Genomic DNA, 27,567 nt, shown 5'->3' with positions numbered 1-27,567 from the left:
ATCCGGCATGGTGTGGCTCAGTGGTAAAGCGCCTGCCTCATGAACGGGAGGTCGTGGGTTCGATCCCCGACCGTGTCATACCAAAAAAAAACCCTCTAAAGATGGAACATTATGCCTCCTGTATAGGCGATTAGCGGTCAGATGGGAGAAGGTATAGGGCCCCCTGACACTTAACCAATAACAGGTCTAGAGTGAAGCCTAGACTCTATAGACTCTGTCTGTGTCAATAAGTAGAGACAGCCACAGTACATAGTCAATCTAGTCTCGCTACTTCAGACTCTGCATTATGAACTATGCGAATTGCGAAGGGTCTGTGCCTGCAGACTACCCTGTGAGAGCAGTTTTGAAACTTAAGTGGCTACCCTTTGGTACAAAAAACGTAATTATTGTTATTTTCTATTTAACCACCACTCATGATATCCATCATTTCCCTCATAACGATTACAGATCACAGAGAGTTGATGAAGAGTCTACCTCATCGAATCTGCAAATCGTTGTCTTCCATTCCAGGCGTTTGTATCGTAGGCCACACACCAAAGACTTCAGGGATGATAACAGACTTCCATTAAAAACGGCTGGAACCACTCCTATATCACCCGTCCAAGTAAGAGAATAATTCTTATATTTCGTCACATACATACATTCTTGATAATCAAATTGGGTGTCATTACATCCTACATTTCAAATTCTATTTTACCCCCAATAAAAAAGGATGGGGAGGGGGAGTGAGGATTTCTTCGAGCGTTTATATTACTTTTAATGGCCTTTCATTTGTTCTTTCATGGTTAAATTATAATGGGCTGATATTGGATTGATATATCATTTTACTAAAAACATTTTTTCAAAGTTACGAAATATCTTCTAGTTTGTGGATTATGGGACAGCTGGCGTTCCACTGTTGCGATTAATATGAGCCAATAGCATCTCTTACAGGACTTGATTCTTCGGCTACTCACAGCAAAGGTCGGACAATGGACTCTCGCAAACTATAGAGATGCTCTACGGGCTTCAGAAGATAATTCTTCCACCAGGGGGATACATACGGGGGCGTTTAACAATGCAGACCATTTGGACCATTCCATTTATGATTTTACTCTTGAAAAACAGTCACGGTCGTTTTCATAAAATTCTCCATCACGACCGGTAGAGGTGGTAAATTCCGATGAAAGTTTTCCCTGACATCCACAGCAGGTGATCGAACATTCGCTCCGGCGATGATAATATATGAACTCGCTGAATGTTGGTGTGGTGTTTTTTTTTGCCCATGAATTGAATTCGTCGAGGCTCACGTGTAGGTCATGGCAAGCGCCGAGGTTTACGATTGGTGCAATTTCATGAAATGGTATATGGTGACATCGGTTTTAATTTTTTTTTTCTTCAGGTTAGCGTATCTCATTGAACTGCACATTCGACTAGATACACTGGAAGGAAAAGCCAGCACATAGACAGCTATAATAAACATCGACACAAACACATTAAAAAAATATACATACAAATCGGAAGAAGAGAGAGGGGGGATACAGAGAGAACGGGATTGAAATGGTCTCACATCTAGGCCGTACTCACAACTGTTATCTTCGTTAGATGTGTACATAGTAAAAACTCTTAAAAATTTCATACAACGCCGTTTATTCAAGAACCTTTGAAAATTAAGAAGCAAAAATCAAACTTTGTTGCTTAAGATTTTAAACAACTGTGTAAACTGTTTAAACAACTGCTGTAAGTTTCATACAGTAAACCATGTTTTATAAAAAATAATAAACGGCGTTTTACGGTGCAAAGACTGCAGAAGTTGTGGTCAAAGTGACTGACCTGTCCTGTGCCCTATTACTGAAACGTATTAAGTAGGGCTTCGGAGCATAAAGCTTTTAATCCACTCACTAATGACAATGATCAATCCAGATCATTGTATGGGACACTTTCGACCTGGAACCAATAGGCGGTGCTGCACCATCCCGAGTTTGCTCAATCTCGAGATTTTAGCCCGATCGGCCCTCTTCGTGATTAATCTCGAGATTCAAGAAACCCCGTCTCCACCATCGCAAGAAGAGCAATTCCTGCTCGAGCGAGGCATCGATGCATTATGGTCTGACGCCGTGAATAAATAATCCCGAGTGCGTCTGCACCTACCAATTAGCGCGATAATTCGTAAAATAGCGCGCTATTTTGCAAATAATCCCAAGTTCACTTGGGATTGCAATCTCGAGATTAATCCTACGAACTAGCGCGATAATTGCGTCTCCATTGCAAATAATCTTGAGATTGTTCAGATCGGGATAATTTGCCGGATCAGAAATAGCGCGCTAATTTGAAAACTCAGGATGGTGCAGACGGCCCTAATGAGAACTGTTCTTTTAATTCCATCGCATACTTTTGTTGTTGTTGCAGGACCATAGAGAGCGTTTCGTGGAAGGACCTGTCAGACGTTTTATCCGACATGACATGCCCCATTTTATCCGAAAGTTGCCATAGTAACAATGCTTCTTAGCCAATCAAAATCAGATAAAGTTGTCAGATCTGACAACTTGTCGGACGAAAAAAAAAATGTCATCCTAATTTGATATTTTTTTAGATCAGCTTCTCAGTTCTCACAAAGTTAAAGGAAAGGAGAGTTGCCATGGGCCGCGTACACAGTAAAGACGCTGTTTATTTTTTTTGTACAATGCCGTTTACTCAATTAACCTGACCCTAGTTGTTTAAACAGTTTAAACAAGTGTTTAAAATCTTAAACAAAGTTTAAGTTTCAATATTAATTTCAATTATCAATAAATTAAGCATGGTTGTTTAAATTGTTAAGCAACTACTGTAAGCAGCGTTGTATGGAACTTTAAACACCGTTTTTACTGTGTATGTTCAGTGTCCCGTAAGTTTAGAATGCAAGTAAAACAAGTGCATTGTTGATGAATATTTCCAGGACAGGGGATATTGGGGTTCATAAGTATTGGAGCTAGTCTGCTGTGTAAACCCTTCCCTCGAGTTCAGGGTCTGAATGCGCAGCCTATAATGCCTTGTGTACTGAGGGCCCTCTGCAAGTTCTAAATGTGCTAGTCTTTGCATGGGGACCCACTTGTTGATCGAAGTTTCAATCAGGGTCTGTAACTGCAGACTACATTGGATGATCCATGGAACGTATTTAATTCTTCATTCATATATTAAGAAGTTCTACTTCTAAATGATTTCTGATCATTCAAATAATAACAAGTTCTGCTTCTAAATGATTTTTAATCAAAGTGTTTTCGATATTAATTCCCCCATCATTGTTTCACTCTTTGTAACGTTTGCTTGCCCGAACCTAGTCAGATTTTGTACTTTCATATCGTAACAAGTAAATTAAGTTGCCTTCAAGTATTACGCATGATTCATTTTTTTTTTAGATTAGGAAAGTTGTTGGATAATATTAATGCGTATAGGATGTGTTTGGCAGATTTGTGTGCAGTATAAAGTTCTTATACTAGTACAGAATAATTTTTTCATGAAGCCTTTGTATGTTTCAGTTGAACTAAAGAATATAGGGGGGTTTTCATGAAGACGTTGCATGTTTCAGTTGAACTAAAAGGGGGAAAAAAGACTCACTATGATCATAGTAACAGTGCGTCGTTCTGCTTCTGTCAAAAGTTCGTTTCTATGTCAACGCCTAACGTTATTCGTCTCATTATTACGTAATCCACTGTCACATGAAATACGCAAATTTTCAGTCTTGTGTGTTGAATGATTAAGGAGCTGATGTGGTTAGAACATGATAAGGTATGGTGAGAGACTGTGATAACACGGGACTGCAAGAGCACTGTCAAAATAGGAAATCATAACGAAAATAAGTACAAATTTATCTAAAAAGGGTGCTTTGGGCTGAAAGTAATCATACCTAAATAAATAAAGTAGAATTTACCGAGCAAAACGCTGATAATTTCATCAAAGCTTGATAACAAATGACAAAATTATTGAATTGAAAGTTTATGTAGTTTATTACAACAGGGGAGCGTTTCATGAAAGGACTTGTCGGACGTTTTATCCGACAAGCCATATTTTATCCGACAGTTACCATAGTAACAGTGCTTGTAAGCCAATCAAAATCAAGGAAAGTTGGCAGATCTGACAACTTGTCAGACGAAAATATTGATGAAACGTTCCCCAGGTTTACGCAAGTCGTCATCATGATGAATATGCAATTTGCGGGCTCGTAATGTCTTGTCCCCACTTTCCTTTGTGTAATGTTATTACTTACCTAAAAAATTATTATAGAAATGATTTCTACGTTTGTTTGCTCGTTTCCTGTATTCTTTATACGCTTTAGGATACTTATATCCCACCCACGTTAAACAAACCCCCCATATTACTCGGCCCCTCACGTGAACGCATTGTTCGGTTTATAGAAGGCCCAACCTCGACACGGATTGTGAGGATTCTTTATGGCACATACGGAAAAGCATGAAAAGTGGACATGAGGGACCATCTATCATCGCCAGGCAACCAGGCGAAAATGTTTCCAACGTCCGCAGAGGATGGGTCGGAATGATTTGTTGCGAGCGGAACGGATCACGTGTTTGAAAGTTTCGACAGTATATGATTTTCAGAGAAATGTTGGAAATAAAATGTCGACATTCATTAATTTTTCAAAAATAGTGATCCAGTTTGGCCTATTTTTTGCCTCGCCTGAAGTTAAAAAGTTCGACAGTCACGTTTCCCGTTGGTCTGCGAAATGCGATCCTAAATGACGTGGAACCGAAATGTGTGGAATTAAGCTGTTCCCGATATATTCGTTTTTATTATTATTTCATGGTGTCAAACCACAAGCCTCATTGGTAAAATAAGGAATCGGATCGGAGGTTTCACGATGCAATATAAATAAAAGTGTTTAAAGACAATTTAAAAGGAACACTTGCAACATAATCGAGGGAAGGTACTAAATCTGCATTGTCGATATACATTTTTTACAGATAAGAAATCGATATCATAAAACGATATTACAGTCCATGATCTGCGTTTTAGAATCATTGTACAAATGCATATTTACTATTAAAACCTGGCCTAAAAATAAGATTGTAAGGATTCTTTGAATTGTGACCTTCATAATTATGCACGTTACTTAGTCACGCCATCATATTCGGTTGTTTTTACCTAAGTGGTCTCATTAGAAATAAATATAAAAATAAGAAATAAAAACGTAACTACTAGCCACCTTGTTTGGATTCATACAGTTAAGTTGTTTGTCAAGTCAAATAAGAAGTCGGTTTCACGAAGCATTGGAATTTCGTATAGCAAAATCCTCGAATGCCAAAGAATGGCAAAGTTCAACATCTGTATTTTATGCGACAAAAGTGCGCGTAATGTGCGCTAAAATAAGTAAGCTTCGCCTGTTGATCTAATAATAATAATAATAATAATAATAATTGGCATTTATATCGCGCTTTATCAATCTACGACTGTTCAAAGCGCTTCACAATTATTATTACCCGGTCACTGGATTCAAAGCATTCCAAGCAGCCTGTTAGGCGCAAACTTGCTAAACCAACCACAATGACGGTTGTTTCCTACCGGTACCCAATTAGCACCTGGGTGAGAGTGGCAAAGTGTGGATTGACGTCTTGTCAAAGGGCGCTAGGCCATGGTGGGATTCGAACACACGACCCTCTGATTACAAGGCGAGAGTCAGAACCGCTACGCCACGGCGCTTCCACTCGGGATTGCTTGGAGTCGTTTCCCGTTACACTGCAAAAATACCTGTGTTAATTTTTACACCAGCTCGGTATCAACATGGATATCGGAAACACCAGAGAGGTGTTGAAACAGCACCACTTCGGCTTTAGGCTAACACCAGATTAGAGTAGCTTTTAACTGTTATTGCAAATTTGTTATTGTAACAAGTTTTATGAAACGGACCCCTGGATTTTTCTTTATTATTAAATAAGGGGTTGATATATATATATATATATATATATATATATATATATATATATATATTGTAATATATTTAGGGTTCTAAAACTAATAAAAGTACTATTCAGTTTTGTTCAAGAATAAAGGTTTCTAGGGGGAAAACTTTCTCTTTAATGACCAAATAAATTAAAATGAAATAAAAACAATTTGAAAGTAAACATGAACCTCATTTAGTTTGTGATGATAAACCTATTCATCTCCAACATTAAATTCTCACCCACGCACCTAATTTTCTTTGAAATTTTCACGACGTCATCGTAATAAACCTGCCATGAATTTAGTCTTTTCATATAAAACATAAAAGGGGAGTAAATGCTTTAATTCCCTTGTTAGGGTTCTTGACAAGTATCCTATTTCAGGAGGTCTTCTTCATGGCCCACAGCTGGTGTCGACCGCCTTGATCCTCGCGTGGTTGGCATTCTACGGCTACCCGCGGTACTCTCCATAAATTTGAATTATTTTGTAAACAAATGCCATGTTAAGCCTCCACGGAAAAGAGCAAATATTGGTCCTCATTAATTATCGGCGCTAATCCGTTTGTACGCAGTCATTGGTCATTCGACAACACTGGACTGCGTGAACGATTTGCGCGTTAGGAGTTCTTACTTGCATGAAGATTCGTTGGTTCTCGTTCTCTCTTTAATTTTGCAAAAAGATATCTTTGGTATAATCATTGTTGAACACTTTTTTTAAGTCTTAATTTTTCTCAAATTCGCCCAATATCCGGTCGACTTCAGTTTATAACGAAGTCGGTTTTGATTTATCGATTTGGGGCTCTCACACTTTGCTTCCTCATATTTTTTTCCATAAATGATGCACCGTATCATGCCACTCAATTTTTTCGTTCGCTTCATTATGCCAGTATTACCATGATTACTAATATAATACAAGTTTGTTCAGTTTCCATTTTCAGTTTCGAAGACAGAATTTTTTTTGCAAATGATGTAGTTTAAAGAGAAATTCCAGTATTTGCAGTAAACACTGATTTCATGAGAAAGTCTGTAAAACAAGGCTTAATTGTCAGTATATCATCGAGGATCTAGATCTGGTACAGTTACATAAACTGAACTTTGTGAAATCTTGAAATCTACGCTGAAAAATGTTCACACTGAAGATCACCAACACAGATAGGCACACGTGGGACAGTGTATTATTATTGCTAAAATAAAGACCCGACGGAAGTGACCGAATCCGCGCTTATTTTGCTTATTTCTCAGCAATTACACAATTTCTTCCAGAATCCTTTGGCACATATTTTTTATTCATACAAACAGACACTTAGGTGGTCATTATATTAGATTCTGTAAAAAGTCATTTTTAGATCGTTACCAAAACTGGAATTTATCTTTAAGTTCGAAGTGTCTGCCTTTAAGATGTAAATGGAATTACGTTTGTAGTGGTCCCTAAATACTTCTTTTCAAAATGTGAAAAAGCATTTGACATGTTTAGGGAGTAGTATTAAGCTCTTGATCCAATTTTGTTGATATTTCAAAAAAAAATTGATGGCCCGAAAGGCGAAATTGTTTAAATCGGTTTAGTCTCGTGAGCGATTTACCAGCATCTTATAAGATAGAACGTTGATGAAATTCTCAGAATGACATTTAATTCAGGATAATATATCATATCAGACAGAATGGTGATATACCTGTTGAAAAACAAGATGAAATTGTGATATTCCACTCTTGTAAATAAATACTAACTGCATGACTGAAAGCACGAATCCTGCAATCTAATCGTTTATTGCGTATCACCCCGAATGTCGTATCACTTTACACTAAGTGGTAGGATATCCGCTATTGTTTTCAATTTCACGGTTGGCTAAGTTCAGATGTACACAAACTCCTTCAAACGAACCATATGACGAATTTGTTAAAAGTCCTGGTAGTATTTTAAATATGACACTTCCACAATGTTTCATCACCATATTGACACGACCGCTTGTTTGATATTCACATTCTCATATTTTTTTCCTGTCATGTTGGGTACTGACACCTGTGGTGTTGTGGCCGACGATAGTGAGCGCCGAATATTGATTCTACCGGTGACGTGTAATTTCAACCATTTTACCTGCGTCGAGTTGTTTATTTCAGATTCTCTCTCAACAGCGTCAACAACGATCATAATTGCGTTAATACGCGTTTTCGAGCAGCGTCGTTCGCGTAGTTTTGGAGAACAATTTTGAGCTTTGAGATAACGAGAAAGTGATCAGTTTTGACAGATTGTCATTCGGGATCCACAATTCTGCAGTTGCTTCTCGCCATTTAACTAGTGATATATAGAGAAGATGCCATTTCATTTTTGCAATTTGTACAATATAGGTACGTATCGCTTTTTTTCTCTCTAATCCGTTATGAAAATCGAAGCGACAGTTTATAGGCCTACTGCTCCTATATTTCTAGATATTACATCCACCTCCTATGTCATTCATTCTATGACGCCAAACTTAAAAGGGATGCTCAGGGCTGAACATTTTTATAGCTAACTAAATAAATTAGAATTCACAGGGCAAAATGATGAACATTTTATCAAAATCGGATGAAAAATAACGAAGTTATTGAATTTTAAAGATTTGCATTATTCCGGTGAAACAGTTCAAGGCATGTCTTCATGAATATTCATTAGGTGGGCTGATGGTGTCACATCCCCACTTTCCCTTTTCTTATGTTATTACATGAAATCATAATTCTCAATATTTTCCATGAATGTGTAAATGATGTCTCCATTATTATGAAATACGTTGCAGCAAGGAATAACTAATGCACTTAATCAGTTGTCAATCCAATTTTATTTCTTGGTAGAACAATTTTGAATAAACCTAATTTCATGTAATAAAATTAAAAAAGCTTGTAATAGCATCCATCTTACCTGTTTTCCTCGGAATTTTTTTTTTAAATTTATTCCTTTTTAGTTGCATTACTAGTACAGCAACATCCATGCTTATTATTCCTTCCTACCTATATTTGTCTATAATTATTATGCGTCACTTGGGACGTTTGTGACGGGGTTTTTCTCAACCCAAGCTATATAGGCGTTTGAAGAAATTGAACACATCAATTCTGGCTTCTTGCATCACCGGTCTTGTTTTGATCTGCATTTCCTTTTCTGGGACCCGTAACACAAAGGTTAGCGATCGATCGTACGCTTGACTTTTACGATTGATTGTACATTGTAGTAAGTGCAATCAATCGTAGAAAAATGTTCTACGATCATTGCTCAGCTTTGTGTTACGGGCCCCATTAATGTTTTTTCTTTCAATTTCCCATATTTCAATTTTATGAGATTTGCGAGTTGGGTGATTATAAACTCCTGGAGGGCGTTTCATGAAAGGACTTGTCGGACGTTTTATCCGACAAGTCCCATTTTATCCGACAGTTACCATAGTAACAGTGCTTCTCAGCCAATCAGAATCAAGGAAAGATGTCAGATCTGACAACTTGTCGGACAAAAATGTTGATGAAACGGTCCCCTGATGATATAGCAATTAGTGTGAATTGGTAAATCAGAACAAAACACCAATTTATGAGGTGAATAAACCATTGCTGAATTTGCCTCCCGACCCCATTCACATGAGCCATTATTTCCGGACCATCCCTTGAAATAAGATTGTAAAATTTCAGTGCTATTATCGAAAGGAATACGTGAAGGTTCATAAGCATGATGGATGAGTGAATGAACGAATGAATTCAATGCAAGAAATAATGAAACGACTTATGAAATGAAAGAAGGAGGTCATGTTAGAACGTTATAAGACGTGGTTTATTTTTACTATCATTGTTGTCTTTTCCATAATATTACTGAACCACCATTATCTTTTTACTTTCTGGTTCTAAACTATGTTATAAGTTTACGATAACAGTTATATTAATTTTATTTCACTCCTGTGATAAGTACTTCAAGTAACATGAACAAAATTTCTGAGTAAAAACCTCATTTCTTAGTGACATGTAATCGGATATCGTTTTGACCTTGTAGTTTGTTTTTTCATCCCCGTTCATAACTGTCATCGTCGAAAACAAATAATAATGTGCTTCGGGGGTGTGTTTTTTCATTTCCTTTCTTATATGTTTTCCTAAGGTTGCCTGATGAGGAATAACAGGAAAGGTGTTTATTTCCGAGGTAGAAACAAATATATATCACCTTGGCAATTTTTCATCATTTCTGATGGGCAGTATTCAGAACATGCTGTGTTCCGTTTCACGATTTTTTTTTAAATTTCTTGTTCTTGAGATGTTTGTCCTCTATATCCGTCTATTATTTCACATGATGTCGGCTTTTTGTCAATGCCCCGCTCACCTAAGATGGTTGGTTGCTGGAGGCGTTATGTTTCCGAGTATTCCATCCGTCCGCCCCTCCCCCCCCCCCCCCCCGCTCACGAAGGAGCTTTTGCTCAGTATTCAAGAACAGAGTTAGTGTATTTTGAAAATGACAAAGAAATGACTAGTCTTTGTCGAAAATTGGAGAACCGGAACAGTAGTATCGTCTTAAGTTGTAGAGCTGATGAAAAATTGCAAATGTGTCGTTTGTCCAGAACCAGAGTCGAAGGAATAAACTTATTTATTTATTTATTCATTCATTAACAATATTTCAACAGCATGCCCAATCAACATAAAACTTGCTATCCCTTGGGGTCCTGCATATTAAAAAACAATCAAAATATATCTTATTATACACAGTAAAGTTAACGTGAGAAAAATATACATACATATTATGAAAGAACATAATAGTTAAAGTAAGATATAAACAAAACTATAACTACGCACATCATAACAAAGAAGGGAATATACATTCATAGGGCACTTATTTGTTGTTCTTTTGACGGGCATTTGACAATACCCTCTAAAATTCCAAGGATTTGAAATAAATCCAGATCGGCTGTGAATAGTGACCAGCCGAATTTGAATTTATTTTGAATCGTAAGGATTAACTTTTAAATCTCAAAAGATTTAAATTCAAATCTTTTTAGATATATATTTAAATCAACAAGTTTTAAATCTAAATCTAATATTCGGCTGGTCACTATCTGGATTTATTTTAAATCCTTGGAATGTAGAGTGTAGTTCAATTCAAACTTGGCTGATGATAAGGCCCAGAAAATAGGGGAATTACAATTCTCTGATCACAAGGTAAACAGTCAAAGGTCGGTCAGAGGTCGTTGGAGTCAATACCTGAAAATATAAATTATTCTGCAATATCTGCACAACCGTTTGAGTGCATAAAGTCAAACTTGATATATGAATGAGGTAAAAAGTATCTAAAAAATGTATCTTCTCGGGATTAACAAACAACTTCTGAGGATCAACATCAAACTTGACTCATGTGTAGTGGAAATTAGATTTTGGGGTCATATTAGGTGAAAAGGTCACAGAGGACGTAAATTGACAAAATTAGAAAACACTTGAGTACTGTCTTTTGATTAGGCAGTGCATGGCCATTGCGTGCAATCAAGATGTTTTTTTCACAGTGGTACCCCTTTTGAATTTGAAAGTAATCCAAATTTAAATCATTTCTCATCCATTTTCTTGTTTTATTTTACATTATGTTCCAATTATCACCCTCTGCTAGTCTTTATTTTGATTTTCAATAAGGTATATATTTATGATTGGTAGAATTCGTGATTTATTTTCAGTTCTCTTATATTTTTATTTGGAACCCCTTTTTGTATTATTATTTTGTCGTTAGTTGAAATATATAAAATTTGACAATGCATTCACTAATGTTTGATATGCGAATTGAATCTATTTGACTGAAAAAAGATACATTATAAAGAGTTGTTTATGGCAACAAGTCAAGAGGCTAGACCAACCAAAGTATGAGAAATTGAAGTTTAACTAAACATCCCCCGAAGTTGAATATTCAGTTCATGTTATTGGATATTCCTTTAAATATGATAAATGATATAAACCTACTCGGCAAATATTGGAAACTTGAATTTATCTGTGCCTAAGTTCTCCAACACACTCGCCGCGCTTTCTCCGTCCTTTCATTCCCATGCGCAATTCGTTAAGGTTTCTTATTTGGGATTTTGAGGTCGGCGTTTTGTCAAAAGTGCATCCTTATTAGCTTTCCGTTCAATATCTCCAAATATTTGGGGGTCTTTGCGAAAAAGTCGAAAAGAATGATTGCTTTGCTAGCTCCCGGAATTTATAAAGATCTGTTGCAGCTTCTCGAGAGTCGAGAGTGAATTACACTGGCCAATAATAGAAGAAAAATGATAGACCTGGTTTCCCTATTCAAATACTAGGTCATAAATAAACACGATGTTTTGGGGTTGGTTCATATTCCCCCAATATCGTTCTGTTTCCATGTGGAGGAAGTCATGTAACATACCCCAACCTATCCATTTTTTTTTAATTGTCTTTTTCATTTCCCCAATTTCGCAATCTTCTTTTTTATTTCGGTTTCTAGCTATCTAGATATAAGAAGCTTTCCATCTATAGGCTGTCAATATAAAACTAAAATAGTGAAAATGCACATTAACAAGAGTAAAGCCATCGCCCTCAACATTCTGAAGGAGTTCGAAAAGGAAAACACATTGTAGATTGTAATGTTTTATCTTCTTTTGGTAGTCCAGAAAAATTATATTTAGTTTAAACTTGGTGCATTGATTATTCCAGTGCACCATGTAAACTAGCTGCTGCTCGAAAGCTCTGTACAGCTGCTTGCATTGATGCATTCCGTTTTCATCTACTCCATTCGTGATACATTAGTTACTATGTTCTTCATGTTCTTTGTTGACATGAATGAAATACCCATTGGTCTCAGGGGATGAGAAGTTATAATATAATCAAGATATTCTATTCCTTGTCCCGAATCCGTTTGGTTGGAACATAACGCCATCTTAACAGTTTTTACACAGCAAAAACTATGGTATTAAGCGGTGTACATAGAGTACCGCACCAGTTATTTTACACCGGTGTCAAATTGAGTGTCAGTTTAACACCTATAGGTGTTATTACAACACCTTTGGTTGTTACATTTACACTCTTTGGTGTCATGTTCAATCTCTAGGGTGTAATTTTAACACATCAGGGTGTGGTCCTCTATTAACACCAACTGGTGTCAGTTTTAACACCACAGTTTTTAAAGTGTATGGATGTTTGTGTTATATAATGCTCCCTTAATAAAATTAAGTTTTCGAAAAAAAATTGCTTTCAACATACTGGTTTCTAATTTCACTCCAATGGTGAACATTGCCTAGTCTGCAGACAAAGACCCTTGGTTTTTGCAATTCGCATAGTGTCTAATGCAGAGTCTGAAGTAGTGAGACTAGATTCACTATGTACTGTGGCTGACTGTCCCATTTGACACGAGTCTTTACTGTTTGGAGTCTAGTCTTCACTCTAGACCTGTTTTTGGTTGAAGTGTCAAATATGAGCCTGTGCTTCCCTTGTTTAGAATACCGAATACTTACGTCAATCTTGTTTTGCAAATGGTTGGTTTCTAAGAAACGAATTTTTAGTTCTTGTTTTAAGTACCAACAATTTTTTTAATTTACATCTCCAGATTGTTTTCAAGTCTCTAAGCTTAGAGAATGGCAAGGACGTGTCTTCGAGACTTCGAGTTGTTATCTTGTAGTTCTTCAGCGAATTCATTTTAATGAGCTTGATAAATATTTCTTAGTAGTGCTGTTAAATAACTGAATTCTCGAGCATTCACCGATTTTCCCCAACCATGCCAAACAGGTACCCATTTACTGCTCATGAATGTAAATTTAGGTAAAGGCCTAGTCAAAGGATTCGAACCCCAGACTTTGTGTGGTCCAAAGTCTGGATACTTTTCCTCTGAGCCACAGTATTTATCTTTCATGACCTCCCGTAAGAAATGCCTTACAAAAGGACCCTACAATGTATAGACCTACTCTTGGAGGTTGGGTACCATAGTTTGATTTCTGTCTTGCCGTCAAAATCTCACCCTTTTTGCAATCCCCGATGATCACGGTCTCACCAGTACTTCTCATTTTGAAAACTACCCCAAGGCTACATCAGAGATTTACGGTAACGCGTCTGACTCTGAGACTACCCCGCTCGTCATCAAGGTAACGTTTCAAAGACTCTTGGGAGTTTTAAAATGATAGCACCCAATACGGCGACTGTTAGGTGAAGCCTAGCGCGACATTGTCGCACGTGGGTTTGGCAGTGATGACGTCAGCTGTAGTGAGGTTTGTAAGTAGCAGCCGCGGACTTTTTGCACGATCACCCTCCCGCTAGAAAAGCACCAACTGGTCAATGCGGCAGTCAGTGCGTGCTGGGGCGACACTCCGTACGGTGCTTTGAAAAAACGGGAGTCCACTACTGCACTGAACACGCTGTGGCGTTTCCTTCTCGGCACGAGTTGGCGATGCGAAACGCACGCCACACAGAATAAACACACGCTCATTGTATGCCTGGCGCCAATCTGTATTGAGCACGTCACACAACCGGTTATACGCTATAGCAGCATTAGATGTGAAGTTAGTGGCGCCTTTTACGAAAAGGGCTTTTCTCGTTGCATTTTATAGAGGAGTGTTTTGGCGGAATATTTACGAAATGGTCTGAGACTTCAAATGTATCAACTTGTGAGTATATAATTTGTATTTGTTTGGTGACTGTACAATCTCCGATATAACCACCCACTAAATAATCAACTTCAAAATCATTTATCCTTCCATTAAAAAAAAATCTTACTCACTAACGAGAATTATAATTATAATAATGTATACATTATCTTTATATCCTATACTGTTTCAGTAGATGAAAACGAAATACTTTTCTTTTATGAAAGTTATAATACCACAATTCAAAAGAAAGAAAGAAAAAAGTATGTTGGAAAAGAAGGTCACATGTAATTTTCATACTGCATAATAATAATAATACTTCCTTTCGAGTAAATTCACCGAAACGCGGTATTGCACCAAGATAACTATTCCGTTACACATTTTATGTTCGTGATTTAAAGAGTGTATGGCTTTGTGAAAGCTTGAATTGAGAAATTTGGTAATGAGTGTCTTTCCGACATATAATTGTGTTAGATTGGATGATAAACAAACAGCTATCTGACTGTAGCTATATCAATATGACTGTATCCGTTACTGAAGTATACCTTTAATGAATTGGCTGTGTGGTATAGATTATAAACGGTTTAACTCTATTCTTCGATGTTAGAAACAAACATCACCCGTTTATACCGCTTAATTTAATGTTCCACATCTTTTAAAGCATATTATGATAATTAATCGTTTTTTCCTTTAGAGGTGGAATTTCAGGGCGCCTTTTTTATGCACTGCATGCTTTCATAGAATTAAAGGTGTTCATCTCATACTGTCTTCTTTATATTTCTAAGGAATTATTTATTTATTTATTTATTGGTTTCTTTATTTTATACTACAGGGTAGGCCTGTTCTGATATGCAAATCTGCTTTCCAAAGGCGCACTGCAGTTTAACAAATAACTCAACATCATATCAATTCAATGTATGTAACATAATAATAAAGTAAAAAACAAAATACATTATATACATATAGAGTGAAGTAAACAATTATGATGTAATCATTACATTTACATTAGGTTATTTAATGTAATTACAAGTCATGTATGACAGTCAGAATTTTAATGATTTACAGTGTGTTTTTAATGCATGGAGGGACGTGCATTTTTGTATAAAGCGAATTAAATAAGACGGCAGCAATAGACAACTTTTGTTTAATTCTACAATGTATACAGAGAGATTGTAAGCGAATGGCGTGGTCATTTGTCAACCCTTTCAATGCAGTATAAAAAAAAGAGTGGAGTAAAGATAAAGAGATACTGTGTTAAACGGAACGTGCTTCTTAAATGTGATAGGAAGTGAAAAGTAATGCGTGTAATTCACGCTCCTCGAAAATTTTACACAGCATTTGTTGGTATTATTTTAATCAATAAGAATGATTGTTGCTGCTTTACCACAACGGGTAAGCCTATGCCAGAAAGTTCTTTGTTAATCTAGTTTTTAAAGCTGATATTGAAAATTAATTTTACTGGGGTATTTACCTTGCTGTGTTTAATCACCAGCTTTGCATCCTGTTCGATGTTTAGAAATTATCAATTTACCAAACTGTTCAGCGTAACAATTCAAAATATTTACAAAATAATGATGTGAAATGAAGTAATGAAAGTTGCAAAATATTTATATTTATATGGGCTCTGACACTATGCAAATGACGAAGTCGATATTATATTCTCGCACATATACTATTTACTATTTAGTTTGAAAAAAATGAAACATTCTTGGTGTCTCCTCGCTTTATAGTGTAAAGCATGTGTTGAAAACTAAATCCAAATCTTTTTGTTCAGTTGCTCTGTATGAATATTCCATTTAAGTTCAGGATCTACATTTTAATCCAGGATATTTGGAACTTGTCACTTGATTTTGTTTAGTGGTTTTTCCCTCGATATTGACAATTAGAAAGCATACTCTTTGTTCGTCTTTACATACGTACTGTTTTACTGGAGTATATCATGAGTCCAATCATCCAACTTTGGAGATTACGTAACTCTTCATTTAATACTGACCGAATTGCACGGTTTTGCAAGGTACAAATAAAAATGTTCTTGACCAACTTCAGAAGCTTCAGATTACGGCGGGAAGCATTATTCTACGAGTCAACCCTTGTGAACATAAATCAACTTCATTCGTTGACAATACGTTGAAGTGGGAAATACTAAAGTCTCTTCGTAAGAGACACATGTACGCATTACTGTTTCAAAATATTCCATTGGCTAACGCCCGAATATTACTGACAAATTTATTTTTAATGAAAAGTGCTTTGGGCAAATATCTAATTCAAACCTAATGCCTCCCAGACCAAGAACAAATCAATGTAAACGTGTATTCTTATATCGTGGATCTGTATAATACAATGAACTACCACTTGAGCTTCGCGAGCTGCAGGGTACTGTTCAATACACTGCAAAAACTCCGGTGTTGATTTAACACCAGCCCGGAATCTATATTATGTCCACACCAGAGAAGTATTGAAACAACACCAGTTTGGAATCAAACCAATGCTGTTTTGATACTAATTGGTGTTATATAATCACCTATCTGGTGTTAGACTAATACCAAAATCGGTGTTGTTTAACACTTCTCTGGTGTGGACATAATATATTCCGGGCTGGTGTTAAATAAACACCGGAGGTTTTGCAGTGTACTGTGTAAACATGCACATTTGACAATAAGGACCAACTTGACTGAACCATATAGTATTAAACAATGCCAATTCCACATGTTCGGGAGGAATTAATCGTTGTTTCACTTGACAATGAGGGGGAAATTAGAATTTTTCATTTCAAAAAATAAAGAAATAGTGAGTGGATGACGTTATCAGTCTCCTCATTTGAATACCGACCAGGATGTGCATATAACTATTTTGTGAAATCCAGCGAAACTTTAAAATGTCATAACTTTCTTATTTTACATCCGATTTTGATGAAATTGTCAGTGCTATGCGTGTTGGATTATTCTCTTTTTATTCAAATCAACTTTTTGTTGGGGTGGACTTGTACTTAAAATCTTCTAAAAAATCTATAAAAAATATACAATTGTTCATTTCCTTTCAAAACGATCCAAAACAAATGGGAAGATAAAATAATATAGTATGAAAAATATATACTTAGCTTTTAACCCACTTCAGTTCAGGACAAAATACATGAAATAACGTCATCACTGTCAGATGATGCCTGCATGCAAACTTGTAGATTCGCCAACTTTCACACTCATGTTGAAGACCAGTTGTACGTGATCATGCTTACTGTTTGAAACTCATTTGTGTGTTTGATTAACATACTGAACAAAGTTTAATCGTACTCTTCGAGGTGATAACATTTGATTTTAGCACCCAGTGAATTATACGACCTTCTTTTTAAACAAAGATTGAAACGAATTATGGAAACTTCATTGCTTATTTCCTATTTTATCTTGGAGGAGGATGTGAAATGCACACTAGAATAGATGCATGTCTGAATGCAACAATTAGTTTAATTGCCTAGCAAATATTTTATTTCTTTCCTCTTCTGACTCGTTGTAATAAACTTTTTAATGTCTATGACAATTGAGCTCACGAGATGGAGAAATTCTTGTTTTCTCTTTGAAAACATTTCTTTGTGTGTGGGTAAAGAAAAAAAAGCAGTCATACTCGTTTTGTTTTATCACTTTAAGCGAGCACGATTCGGTACATCGATCAAGAATGATTTAAATGTTTGAAACTTTGAAACTACAGGTATTAATGAAGGATTTTTTAAATAGCTATCAAAGAAAGAATATGGATCATCAGAAAGCGTTATGTTTCTTCTTTCAGTTGTTTGATGTGCTCTCGAAAAAAATCAGTCAAAAATGACAAGTTAATCGAGTCAGCTGGGTGCACCTGTTCTGGTATACTAATTGACTAATATCTAGTCGTATTTCCACTAGAACAGAGTTGTGTCTGACTAGAATAAACGTGACTAGACACATCAGTTGCACCCAACTGACTACTGATCTAGTCATTTTGACTGATTTGTTTTACCATGGTATTTATCTTTCTTTCGCTCTCTGTACGACGTGAGTTATCTTTTCCCCTCCCCCGTTTACAGGTCTTCCAGACGAAGAACAAAAACATGTAAACCACCTATACAAAGTATACTATTTCTTTACCCACCCCTCCCATCCCCTCTCTCTTTCAAAATTGAACCAATCGATCCGTTATGCTATGTAGGGCTAGATAACAGGGACAACTGATTAAAGTGATTGGCTAACATTGATTTGACTTTAAAAAAATCTGAGCTAGAAGGTCACACTTGTCACCTGTGTCTGTGATATGTTACAAAAATTAAGCCCAGAAATAATCGCGTCCGAAAATCATTATTTAGTGCTTCAAAAAGTGAAACATAAAGTGACCGGAAACACCATCTTAATTTCATCCCATACACTTGTGTATTGTATTTAAGTGTCTGTAAGACGCCTACATGTAATTACAAAATCGTGGTTTGCCTTGTATTTTTAGCTTTTCATTCTCAATAATGGTTGTTTTCAGGGTTTTTTAATTCTAATACATGTACTTGTACACATGTTTCATCTTGGTTTGAGAATTTTTTAAATCGACTGCTCACAAAGTTAAATAATACCTTTAAGGGTGATGTATTATGTAGAAAGAAAAATAATGTTCTTCACAAATTGAAGGAAATAAAGGGCAATTCTTGGTGAAAAGTGGTAATGGCGACAGGGATTATAGACAGGCGAGACAAAGTCAGATGCAATGTAAATATTCATAAAGCCTGTATCTTTTGTTGTCGTAAATCACTCAAAGATTCGTGTGTCATCAGTGGATCATATCAATGTAAGTGCCCCCAAAATGGGATTTGTGTGAAAAAATATTTTGTTTCGATTGCCCGATCAAAAAACAACAAAAATCTCTGCGTACTTCTTGTCTTGTTTATATATCAACAAAGAAGACCTTCTCAATATGCTAAAAAATTTAGGCGACGATCTGTGTCAGTATAGATTTTTAGTTACCACTTACTAAATAATTATGTAAAAAGAGTGCCAAAACGGCTATTAAAAAAAACACATTTAAATACCTAGAGGAGGTTCTAAATCGTAACGGCCGGAAATTGATTCTAATGGGTACAAATGCATTAAATGACTGGTACGCCTTGTGTAATATTGTAATATTCTATGATGATGATAGGGGGGAATAGCTCACATTACGCTGAATCTTATGACCAAGGTTTTAGAAAAGCTTTAACCAGTGCAAGCAACTAGTCATGCTAGTTGCTTTATATTTCAATGCGTTAAAGAATGAAATATACAGTATGGAAAAAAACACGACAAAAACCTTTCCTTTTTTGACCTTCGATGATACACTGACGTCTACATGTTCATTTTTTTGTGACGTGCGAATTCTATATCCATTTCACGACAATTTTAATTGCATCTACCGCTCTTATAGCATGTATAGTGTCATTTAAAGGAGACAGATATAGAGAGAAAATGAAACAAGGCTTTAGTTAGCGATTTCTCTCGTCTATCTCTTAAACCGGCGTATACTTTTTGATGATTATTGTTCATCCGAGCAGACTCTATTATGTTTGAATTGCGTTCTTCGTCTTCGGTCATTTGCGTCATCTTGTATGCTTTTATACTTTTGATGTCTTATAATCTATTTCGATGTTGGAGCAGGAATAATCACCTCTGCAATGATATAAACATATCTGCAAAGTGTTTAGGGTCCACCTATTAAATACAAATAATCCTTTCGGGGGTATTTTAACTCGTTTATTCCTAGTCCAATTTCTGTGGAAAATGGGGAAAAATCTTATAGTATTTGATAAGGAATTTTGAGAGTGTTCGTATTTCTGGAATTTTCTTCTGATTTGTTCCCATCTCTTCACTCTCAGGGTTGCCAGATCCATGTTTGGAACTTTGGGTGAATACTAATTATCAACACATAGATATATCCTTGACAGCTGAATGCGCGTCACATGGCATTCAGAGGAATCAGCTATCGCACGCCAAAACATGACACCCGTGCAATGCTCGACTATTGCACGCTCGAGCAAGTGCAGTAACTCTCGACAGATTACATAATTCGGTGCAAAGTGAGGCAGCCTATTCAATTCCTCTTCGCGTCGTTGAATAGATTCTTTCAACTTGCACTCTAATGTAATATTCGGAACGATCGCTCTCATAAACATTGAATATGTGCATACTATTATGATTACATTAACGATTATAATGTCCAACACTGCCGGGGATCGTAATATGAATTATCATCACCATTGTCATTATTTAATTTAATTTTCATTTAATTTAGGTTTTATTTCCACAAATCCGTTATGTTACACAACTTTGATAACTTAACTGACATAACTAAGCTGAGCAACCATTACACACGTAGACTATATAAGTGTAAATAGCAAGCATTCTGAATCACTACATATTAATACATGTTTAAGTACATAAAAAAACGGAAAAGTGGAGGAAACCTTAGAAGCATAATGCTTGTAGATAAGGTTCCCTTTTTTATACATTACTTTTGATATAACTACTTAGTAATAATACACGTGACAACATTTTATCAATTAAATTACATCCACAAAAACAACACAACACAGAAACGTGACAAAAAACAAAGAAAGAAAGAAACGAAGAAATAAAAGAACAAATGAAATAAAGTAAGCAGCTGCCATCCAACAGAATTTAAGAAACTTCTGGATGATAAGCTCTGTGGACAAAAATGCAATAGAGCATGCCAATAAATAGCAATTTCAGTTTGTTTCATTATATCGAAGAAGAAGCTTTGCTTTCAAGTGATGTTTGAAAATATTATAATTTTGTAGTTGATTAAGTGTCATATCCAAGGAATTCCAATAAACTGGACACAATTTCATTGTGACGGCAAAAAAAAATCACCTCTGGAGTAATGAAGACTTGGGTCAATGCAAATCTATGATGATTTTGTCCGTATCTCCTGTGCTATGTACATGCATGCTAACCGAGGATGGCATCACGAAGCGCTTTGTATCGCCTGGAAAAGGCGCAATATAGATACATGCATACTCTTATTATTCCAAACGACTTGGATAATATTACCCTCAAGTACCCTGGCTTTATAGCCCCGCAGCCTTTTACAGCGCGGTGGCTTTTCAAGGAATACATGTACCAAGGAGATATCACTCTAACTTTATCTCCTTGCATGTACATTCCTGATGCCAGGTACCCATTCATCTCACCTGGGTTAAGTGCAGCACAATGTGGATGAATTTCTTGCTGAAGGAAATTATGCCATGCTAATGATAATTCACTATGACATACATTGGTAATGATAATGGTGATGTTCATAATTATGCGTCTTACTCCTGCATAGCTGTTCTACACGGTTAGTTAATAGAAACAAAGATAGAAAAGGTTCTATATAATATATTGGATGTGCAGATTTGTATTAAAAATCACAGATTTACAGATTCATTTGTTGGTATTAATGATAGATTTAAAAATGTGATTAGATGATAATTAAGAGAGAGAGAGAAAATAAAATATATTTCTTACTGAGTATAATGATTTTATGAAATTGACTGTGGCCCGATCAGCATAAATTACAATGTCTGTCTTATGAAGATCGTTACGACACAGTCACACCGTCGAACCCAATATAACACAACTCTTAGCAATCAATTGTAGAACATTTGTCTACGATTGATTAATTTCATTGCATTGACTACAAATGTGCAATCAATCGTGAATATCAAGCTTTGTGTTACCGGACCCAGACCTAGTCTGCAGTGCAAACCCTTCGCTCGAGTGAAGGGTCTGAATTGCAGCCTACTCATGCCTTGTGTACTGAAGGCCGAATTGAAACAGCAAGTTTTGTATGTGCTAGTCTTTGCGTGGAGACACACTTGTTGATAAAAGTTTCAATCAGGGTCTGTGCCCAGACCGACCAAAGCTATTATCATTGGCACCGTAACACAAAAGGTAGCGATTAATCGTTAAATTGAAAGAGCAATTCTGATTGGTTACTCTTCAGTGTACTGAGCAAAATGCTTATGCAACGATGATCGTGATAGGCCATTTCATGAAGTGATTAATCGCTCATCTTTGTGTGACGGGGCCCTGATTTCGTTATTACCAATGATATTATCGGTCGTTTCGGAGTCGGTTTTGTTGATGTGACAGTATCATAATCATCGTCACGTTTTCTCTCCTGCAAGATATTTGTATGAATGCTGATGACGTCACGTTATCAAGGAAAGAAAATGAGCATAATTCAAATTCTTTATACATGTTATACACAGGGGCCGCGGAACGGTTTTCAAAGTGGGGGGGGGGGGCGGGGGCTGACCATGCAAAAAATCACAATCATATGGTCATTTTTTCGTTTTTGTACACGGTTTTGGGAAAAAGGGGGAGCTGAAGCCCCCCCCCCCAGCCCCCGCTTCCGCGGCCCCTTACATGGGAAGCCAGCAAAGTGTAAAATGATGATTAGATTAAATTCTTTCTCAAAGAAGGTACTACGGAAATTTGACCAAATTAAACGAATATTTTAGCACGAAGATTTTAGCAATTTTTTTATGACGCTCAATATCACTGACCAATTTATTTCCTTTTCTCTTCCGCACGTACGCTTAAAAATCCATATTCTTTTTATCTTCAAAATATGTTCCCCGTCCATTAAACCTAGCAGAATGCATAACTGGCAGAATTTTGAAGTTTACCTGCCTTTAATTATCTTGTTCAATCTTGCTATGAAGAAGCATTACAGGCAGCGTTATCAAAGGTTCCTGTTTCTAAAGTGGCGGAAAAGGATTGTCAATATTGGACAATAAATCAAAATCATCTAAATGATAGAGTCTACCTTTTTTCATGCATTTATCTGCTATTTATTTTTAGTCATATTAATATCATAGCATCATCATGATAAATAGCATCATAATGTTCTTCTCTTTGTCATTTAAAATGATTCAAATTGCATTTCGTAATGGCGGAAATTCACCGTCTCATGCTATCAGATATAGCATGTATAGTGAACAGTAATTGCGTGGCTCCGATTCCCGTGCACTACTACCTTTAAATCTCCCGAAATGATTGAAAAATATCCTCAAGAAAGGATGTTTTGATTATTCCCACTCGATGGGGATTTGTAAATGGTTATAAGTACCGCGAACGCTAATTCAATGGGTCTACTCTCTGTATTAGTCCAATATAGATACAGAGACCTTTTTTCGGATTTATCCCTCATCTTTATTCATTGATATACAATTATAACTTTCGTCTTCCCTTCCTTACCATGCGAGGCGCTAAAATTAGACCAACTACGTACGTACATCGCTGCCTCGCGACCGTTCGTTCGGGGTATTTTCTCATGTATGCAAATAAGACGCACGTCACACGCGCGATCACACTAGTCTCCGTGAACAGGCTGCTGAGATGCATTGATCCTTAAACTCGCTCTGACGACTGTGTAATGAGGCGTTGTTCTTGAGATGTATGCGGCGTTACGCCTGTCTTGAGCGACTAAGACGGAAGGGGAGCCCCTTTTATCGTTGTGAATAAACAAGGTTCAGAAATAGAAAGAGCCAAAAGCATATCCGAACCACGAATAACATCACTCAGGTTATTCAGCGCTCCTCTTTTCACTCTCTCCCTCTCTCTCTCATCTTCTTCCCATTTCTATATTTAGGATTCATGCGTTGCCATGGTATCCCCCGCTTCACTCTAATCCAAGAAACAGGAACCGTTGGATTTTTTTTGTAAGTCCTCCGGATTTCGTCCAAAATAGCTCTCCTCAAAATACGTGGGATAAAGAAATGTGTGGCAATAAATGTCGTAGATATATTTACTTCCTCTCTGATTCCAAAGGCAGAACCAGACAATCAAATACTGTACAAATTAGATAAGTTGTTGAAGAAAGCGGAAGGGAGTGAATGAAAGGAAAGAAAATGGGAATGAAATCTCAAGACATTAATAACTGATGACATTAAGTTTGTATCTGTTTCATTTGCATTGCTACTGGAATTAGTCTATATCTTTATTCATCGTTGATATTAGAGTATATTTTTAAAACGGCTTTTATCGAAAGCAACCTGATGAAGGCCATGTGCTTGAAGGCATAAGTAGGCATATGATTTCTACCGTCCTTATTTCCGATTGATGTTGTATTTTACCCCCTGATTATTTTACCAAATTGATGATAATGCTCTGACGTTTGTGATGACGAGATCACGTCCACTCTCTTTCTTTCTTCTCATCTTTTCACTCCCGTCATCTGTCTATTCTCTCTTCCTTTCCAACCACCTCCCCCCATCCTCCTCTCTCCCATTCCACTCCTCCTCTCTTTGTGTCTGTCTCTTTTCTCTTCATTTCTGTTTGTGTCTTTCTCCCCCCTCTCTCTCTCACTCTTAAGATTCCTGTTTGCCTTACAACTATCTGTCTTCTCTATCAATCTATGAACAATTTAGTTGAAATTACAATAGATATCACGTCAGGTGGATATGACTATATACTGGCTCGTCACTCATTTTCTATGTTTTTTTATATTTTAAAGGAGAAAATAGATGATAGTTTCACTCTGTCGACTTCACATCATTTTTTAACCTCTTTCAACGATGCCTTCCTTGTTTAGTCGTGTTCTAATTCTACACCTTTACCTCTCTTCTTTTTTTTTTACTTCCCTCTTTTTTATTTCTTTTTATCTCTCATTTCCCCTCATCTCTCCATCTCTCTCTTGAATCTCCCCGTCCCCTCTTCATTTTTTCCCCCAGTTTTTTTGCCCATTTTCTTCTCGGCCATGATCAATTCTCACCTTCTCTCCCTTTCTAATTTCATTCGTTTTGTGTACCGTGGTCATGTGGAAATAAAACGGATACAATTTTATAACTACACAATTAATGGTGAACGGTCGTGTCATATCGGATATGAAAAGGATAGCAAAATGGATTCTACAGTAATTCATGGCCAATGACAATAATAATAGTATACTTGCTACTGAACAGGAAGTAATATGCAAGGCATAATGTCGATCAGTCTTTCTCTTTCATGAAACTCTTCCGTTATCTCTTGTCTCATGTTCTCTTTATTATTTTCCTCATATTTCAAATAAAACAGGCCTATTGTAAAATAATGTTATTGACATTAAAACAAATTTTTAACATTTTTTTTACTGTCACTATTCACACCAGTCAACTGTATTTTATTGAGCTTGTTTGAAATATCTCTTTACTTTGATTGGTTCATTTCATAATACTGAAATTAACTGCCAATATATTGAAATCTTTGTCGTAAATTTAACCTACATGTTTGTAGCAACTGTATGTAGACAATTTTAATTACATATGTATTTCTGTCTTTTACCCCTTTCTTAAACCCAATAAAACCTATCCTCCAATTAGCCGCCTAAGAGTAATGCGGATAATTCAATAAAAATTGCGTTCACAAACTCCGAAAATTATCCGCATTATTTTTACGACCGCCCGTCCTGAAAAAGGCGGATAATCGTCATGACAACTGGACACGCCCCCTCCGATGCGGTTGTGTTGGAAAAGGGTGACCTTGTGACCGCACCATGGCAATTATCCGCATTATTTGGAAATACGTTCATAAACTCAAAATCTTGTCCCGATGCCGCTATTATGCGGATAATAGCAGCATCAGAATAATGCGGATAACTCTTGTCCTCCTCTGATTTTACGACCAAATTATGCTGCTATTAGCCGCATAATTGGGTTTTATTGGGTTTATGAAAGGGGTATCAGTCACATTTTTACTCTCTTCACTTCATTGCCTTGTTCTTAAATATGGTCACCGACCTCCTTATTCTATTATTGCTTCTTTTCTCCCCCCCCTCCTTTCTGTTTTTTTTCTCCTTCCTCAGGGCCATGAACTATTTTATGATATGAACTTCACAATTTTATAAACATTGTTATATGTCAATTATGATTCATTGTATGTTACTTTCAACTTACTATAACTTTTATTATCATAACCACTATGATAATAATTCTTAATTTGACTGATTGTTATTTATTCTTTATTTATTTATTTTTGCTGGGGGCTACATGTATCATTGTTTTCATTGCACTGTCTTTTGGTGATATGAAATGGTGCATTTTAATTGCCTTTCATTAGTCGAATTTTTTTTAATTCTCTACCTTGATTATCATCATCGCAAGGAGAAGAAGAAGAAGAAAAGGACAAGTTCAAAAGGAAACGGAAAGAGGAGGCGCTGTTTTTTTTTTTTTTTTTTTTTTTTTTTTGGGGGGGGGGTCTAAATCGCCTCCCATTGTTTCCTTTTATTTTACACATCAATAATTTATCACTTGCATGAAGATTATCAAATAAATTTAAATTATGTTTGACCTATTCAAATCTGTTTCTTATCGGTTATGGGGAAGGAGTTATCTCTCACCCTCTTGCACCTGTTACAGACACCTTCCATTAAAGTTAACTGTGATCAAGGTTTTATAATTGCCCTTTTGTTTTTCTCGTTCATTCTCTCCTCATTAGATCCGTATATTTTTCTACGCTACTGAAACGCACCCGTGATTGATGCCTTGCCCGCCACCCGCCACCACCACTCTAAGCAGCGCCCCCAACGTCGGGGTCTCACCGGCCTGCACCGCTGCCGTCACCAGCATAGTTCCCGGGCTGCCGTTGTCTCTGCAGCCTCCGCTTCCCTCTGCGGAACTTCTGATGCAGTACCGTAGGATGGAACAGCCCATGGGCCCGCCAACTCAAGTGCCGCCTTCACCATCTCAGCACTCCACCGCTCCGGTCCCTCAAGGCTCGGGCCCAATGGCAAGCCCGACCGTCCCACTATGGAACTCAAGTAAACATCATTTCTTTTCAATTCTTTCTAACCATTGGTATGAATGATATGCAGCTAGGTTTAAACCTGCAGGAAGGGCCTAACATATCAAAATGAATATTGAGATTTTTATTGAGCTTGATAATAAATATAATATATTAAAACTGATCAACAACCGCCATTAAAAGTGCTTGGTTGAATGCGGAGGAAATTCGGGAAGAGCTTTAAAAAAATGAGAAAACAAGGTTTGAAGTTCAAGGTTCACTCAAGCACGAGATGTGCATACTGTGTAATCTCAGGGAAACTCCCAAGCAGTCCGAAAAAGTAGTGTCCAAGAAACT

General features: G+C 36.7%; 1 protein-coding gene across 2 annotated transcripts in view; it reads left to right on the top strand.

Annotated features, from left to right (window-relative positions):
• The first annotated feature begins 445 nt into the window (after positions 1 to 445).
• Positions 446 to 27,567, top strand: part of LOC135155195 (serine/arginine repetitive matrix protein 1-like) — a 36,929-nt gene continuing 9,807 nt past the window's right edge. For both annotated transcript variants that reach the window (XM_064104062.1, XM_064104061.1), the window contains exons 1-2: positions 446 to 604; positions 26,926 to 27,247. In XM_064104062.1, the coding sequence (XP_063960132.1) occupies positions 26,968 to 27,247 (280 nt within the window). In that variant the 5' untranslated portion in view covers positions 446 to 604; positions 26,926 to 26,967. The remainder of the gene's footprint in view (positions 605 to 26,925; positions 27,248 to 27,567) is intronic.

Source organism: Lytechinus pictus, chromosome 8, assembly GCF_037042905.1.
Source record: "Lytechinus pictus isolate F3 Inbred chromosome 8, Lp3.0, whole genome shotgun sequence".
Lineage (NCBI taxonomy): Eukaryota > Metazoa > Echinodermata > Echinoidea > Temnopleuroida > Toxopneustidae > Lytechinus > Lytechinus pictus.
Note: the sequence above shows the minus strand (reverse complement) of the source record. Positions and strands in the feature narration are given on the sequence as shown.